Raw genomic sequence first — 4,747 nt, 5'->3', positions numbered from 1 at the left:
GGTCGTAGACGGATTGAGCACGGCCTCGCCCGAATTGAGCATGGTCGTGCCCGGATTTATTGATCACGACTGTTAGCGTATCATTGCTGCAGATAAATTTCTCATTTTAAAGTACAAATAACCATGAAAGAAGGACGTAAAGAAATAAAGTACATCATGGGCGAACCGAAATGCCATTTTCTTCTGCTTTCGCAGCTCATGTTATCACTCCAAACTTTTGGACATCTTGTAAAAATGGTTCCTCAACGAAGCCCATGAAAGATTTCGGCAATTTCATTACAGCAGCAATACACATCTGTCTTCGCCAAAATACAACTGTGAATCTCCTGGCAATTTTGTTTGTGCATGGGCCTCACTAAAAAAAATCCCTTGCACTGGTCCGAGATCTGCGGTATAGCAATTCATCTTGGTGCCAGCAGCCCAATATACACATATAACAACCGAAGATTTTCTGATGAATTTCACACGCAAGTGTCCGAGATTGTGGTAAGGCGCAATGACGTCGCGTTCTCCATTTCACTTCTTTATCTGATTTGTGACACTCATTGTATTGGTACATTAAGTCCTTAACACTGTTCAAATGTTGCCACATTTCATACTCGCTCATTACGGTGGAAGCGTGCGACAAGATACCTCTTTCCTACCGATGTAACGACACATGGGTGGTTTTTAACACCTTCTCGGAGGTCAAAATCCTAATCCACTGCCAAGGAATGCATGACACCGGATCCCCCCGGTGCCCGCTTTTCCAGCCGGAGTGAGAACCAGACGCCGCCGCATCGCCCCAGCAGCTGATCGCGTCGTAATTGATCTATAGCAGCAAAGGTCTCAAACTGCACTGGCTTTGATGGCTTCGGGTACAGCCACCCACATTGCAATATTCAGGTCATGCCACGGCACTTGAGTCATTATAGATATAAGCCCTGTGAAGTTACTGCTTTCGACCTGAAGCATTCACGGTGTTGCCAGCATCCTACGGTTTGTTTATTTTTTCACTAGCTTCGCAGCACATAACGATAGCTTCTTGGTCAGATCAATAGGAATGGTTTTTGGCTAGCCGGCTAGAGGACAGCCGGGCCTAGTGTCACGTTCATTTGTCTGTGTTTTGTTATCCACAGCTTTAGCCAATGCAAAAACCTTCTTTCTTCTCAGTGACCAGACAACGGCTGCCAATATTTACGTAGGATGGCCGAACATGGGGTAATGCAGACGCTGACTTCGGAGCGACTCCACGAATTCGTACACCACATCCTTCGCATCTTCGTCTATCATTGGTCGTCAACTGTTCTGACATCATCACCACGGTAGCCGGGGGGACCAGCGGTAAGCGTCGGGAAGCCACGAATGCCACGATACTTCAACACATGGTAACACGAGCTGACTAAACTCGGAATCCGGCTGCACTGCCGCGGCTTGCAGAGCCCAGCTGTTGATGACGTGCCGATCATACACTCAAAGGCAAGCATCGCTGAACGAGGGACATATTTCATCGCATTGAACCACCCTCTTGACCGCTGACGGCGAGCGTCTCAACTCTCAGTGTTGAATGCGTATGACAAAACACAGCCGAGAGAAACGCGTCATCATTTAAACGCGGTTTTCTTCCAACATTGATAATAACCGGCGAGACGGGTGTGGATTTGTCGCCTCACGCAGGCAAGATCGCAACTGCCAGGCACCCATGAAATATCGCTAGCGCAAACACACCAACAGCGTCGGGGCTGTGGATGCGGGTGCACCAGTGACCATCACCGAGCGGGGGACCATCCGCCACAGACCTGCAGATCCGACGCCAGATCCAACGCAGGTCCGACGGGAGATCCGACGGCAGATCCAGCGCAGGCCTGACGGCAGATCCAGCGGCAGATCTGGCGCGTCGCCGGGCGTTCAGAGGAGTCAGGTGTGCCGGTCTGGACCGACGGCGGACGCGGCCGGGTGCCGAGCCCCGCCTGCCCTCCACGACGAGCGGGGGGCCGGGCCCGCCTTCGCTCCGCCCTTCACGGCAACAGCATTCAGCTCGCAGGTCACGAAACCGGCGTTGTCGGCACAGCTCTGAGGATGTGCAGGGAAATCGAGGCGGATGTGTCATCAAGCCATGAAGCCGGTAATCATCTCTATCTTTCGCTTTCCTGCGCAAAGCGTTGTGCGTGGAGCAAGCGGCGTAATAACGCCACCGCGCGTGTCATTCGTCGCATTCGTTGCGTGCCGTATGTCGAGCAAGCTGTGCTGGCAAAGCATAATCGTGATCACAAGTCTAACGATCCGGCATAGATCAAAGACAGATGAAGATCACTTGGCAGCTTTAATATTTCAAAAGGATAAGAAATCGGTGCTTGGGAGTGCAAGGGTTGTCTGAGAGGAGTGCAAGCGTTGTCAAGTGATCGGCCGATGGTCGTCGCCAACGCACCGCCCGTCAGTCAGACCGCTGCTGCTTATCAGCGCCGAGAAGGCTGTTCAGCTCCCTCCGGGAGGGCTGCTCAGCTCCCCTCCGCTGGTGCTCACCAGCGCCGAGAGGGCTGCTCAGCTACCTCCGAGAAGGCTGTTCAGCTCCCTCCGGGAGGGCTGCTCAGCTCCCCTCCGCTGGTGCTCACCAGCGCCGAGAGGGCTGCTCAGCTACCTCCGAGAGGGCTGCTCAGCTCCCTCCGCTGCTGCTCACCAGCGCCGAGAGGGCTGCTCAGCTACCTCCGAGAGGGCTGCTCAGCTCCTCTCCGCTGGTGCTCACCAGCGCCGAGAGGGCTGCTCAGTTACCTCCGAGAGGGCTGCTCAGCTCCCTCCGCTGCTGCTCACCAGCGCCGAGAGAGCTGCACTGCTCCCTCTGCTGCTTACCAGCACGAGGGGCTGCACAGCTCCCTCCGGTGATGCTCACCAGCGCCGGGAGAGCTGGGCAGCTCCCTCCGCTGATGCTCACCAGCGCTGGGGGAGCTACACAGTTCCCTCCACCGCCGCTCACAAGCGCCGGGGGAGCTACACAATTCCCTGCAGTACCTCTCACCAACGCCGATGGAGCCACACAATTCCCTCCACTGCCGCTCACCAGCGCCGATGGTGCTGCGCTGCTCCGTGGTGACGTCTTGCTGCTGACGACGGCCACATATGGCGGCAGCTGATCGCGCAGGTCTGCTCCGCTGATGTCGAACACCCTCCTCACCCTGTGCTCCCTCGACCTGTCGACACGGAGCTGCCGTGGTCAGCCAACGCCGACGGAAGAGGACCCGCCACGGGGGATCACCAGCAAAAAACCGGGAAGGCACGGTGGACTGCCTGTGAACTGCCAAATCTGCGAATGTCTTTCTTTGGGGCTATCTCTCGTCACCACATGCAGACGCAGACCAACGGCTGGTGGCCATCCGATAGTGAAAAGAAAACAGAAGCGGAACACTCAAAGAAGAGACTACTTACCTAGAGCACGTCTTAAAGATCCAGACCGTCAACAGGGCCAGCGCAGCAACAATGACAACGATGGCCGACGCGGTTATCGCTGTGTTCCACGCCCCGACAGGCTCCCTGAAGCACAGCGCCGCAGGTGTTTCCATTTGTGTCCGGCTGGCCGGCGCCATCCAGCACCACGTGCCAGCAGCATGTGCAAGGGGCCCTGGCGCCGCCCCTCCAGGCTCTCCGTCTCACCCTCCAGCGTACGTTCGACGGCCGGTGGGGTGGTGTCCCAGGCAATCACAAGCTGCGAATGAGCAGACGTTCAGCCAGCCTCAGCTCGCCATCTTAAGCCACCTCTGGGAAGTGATCCCCATTCGTTCACAGTCCCCTGGGCCGTCTGTTGCAAGGTCAGCAGCAGCGTCGACATGTCTGACGCATCGCTCACCTTCTCGGGGCACAGAGCTATCGGCGGGCAGCAGCGGAGTGTACTCACGCGCACAGTGTGTCCCCGACCTCGTTGCTGTAGGGGCTTTGGCAGCGACAGACGCCCTCGTAACAGGTGACGTGCCGGATCTGCCAGTTGCAATCGGCCACAGTATCGCAGTGGGAACCCAGCACGCCGACATCTGGGGCAGAGCGGGCGGTGGTACAACACAGTATCGCAGTGGGAACCCAGCACGCCGACATCTGGGGCAGAGCAGGCGGTGGTACAACACAGTATCGCGGTGGGAGCCTAGCACGCCGACATCTGGGGCAGAGCGGGGCGGTGGTAACAACACAGTATCCGCGGTGGGAGCCTAGCACGCCGACATCTGGGGCAGAGCAGGCGGTGGTACAACACAGTATCGCGGTGGGAGCCTAGCACGCCGACATCTGGGGCAGAGCGGGCGGTGGTACAACACAGTATCGCGGGTGGGGAGCCTAGCACGCCGACATCTGGGGCAGAGCAGGCGGTGGTACAAACACAGTATCGCGGTGGGAGCCTAGCACGCCGACATCGATCTGGGGCAGAGCAGGCTGTGGTACAACACAGTATCGCGGTGGGACCTAGCACGCCGACATCTGGGGCAGAGCGGGCGGGTGGTGCAGCACAGTATCGCGGTGGGGAGCCTAGCACGCCGACATCTGGGGCAGAGCGAGCGGTGGTAAAACACGTATCGCAGTGCGAGCTTAGCACGCCGCATCTGGGGCAGAGCGGGCGGTGGTGCAGCACAGTATCGCAGGTGCGAGCTTAGCACGCCGGCATCTGGGGCAGAGCGGGGCGGTGGGTACAGCACATCGTAGTTTATAGGTTCTTAAACAGGTCAAATTATTATGATCTTTCTTGCATAATGTAGTTATAACGCAAGACAACGTGACGTACGCGAAAATGCAC

General features: G+C 57.1%; 1 protein-coding gene across 1 annotated transcript in view; it reads right to left on the bottom strand.

Moving 5' to 3' along the window:
- Nucleotides 1-570: 570 nt before the first annotated feature.
- LOC119089770 (uncharacterized) overlaps nt 571-4,747 on the bottom strand; it is a 14,419-nt gene continuing 10,242 nt past the window's right edge. The window contains exons 4-7 of the mRNA XM_037212583.1: nt 3,866-3,998; nt 3,400-3,504; nt 3,035-3,164; nt 571-2,052 (exon numbers count right to left, since the gene is read on the bottom strand). Of these exons, the coding sequence (XP_037068478.1) occupies nt 1,897-2,052; nt 3,035-3,164; nt 3,400-3,504; nt 3,866-3,998 (524 nt within the window). The 3' untranslated portion in view covers nt 571-1,896. The remainder of the gene's footprint in view (nt 2,053-3,034; nt 3,165-3,399; nt 3,505-3,865; nt 3,999-4,747) is intronic.

This window comes from Pollicipes pollicipes, unplaced genomic scaffold (genome assembly GCF_011947565.3).
Source record: "Pollicipes pollicipes isolate AB1234 unplaced genomic scaffold, Ppol_2.1 Scaffold_3087;HRSCAF=3621_pilon_pilon_pilon, whole genome shotgun sequence".
Classification (NCBI taxonomy): domain Eukaryota; kingdom Metazoa; phylum Arthropoda; class Thecostraca; order Pollicipedomorpha; family Pollicipedidae; genus Pollicipes; species Pollicipes pollicipes.
Note: the sequence above shows the minus strand (reverse complement) of the source record. Positions and strands in the feature narration are given on the sequence as shown.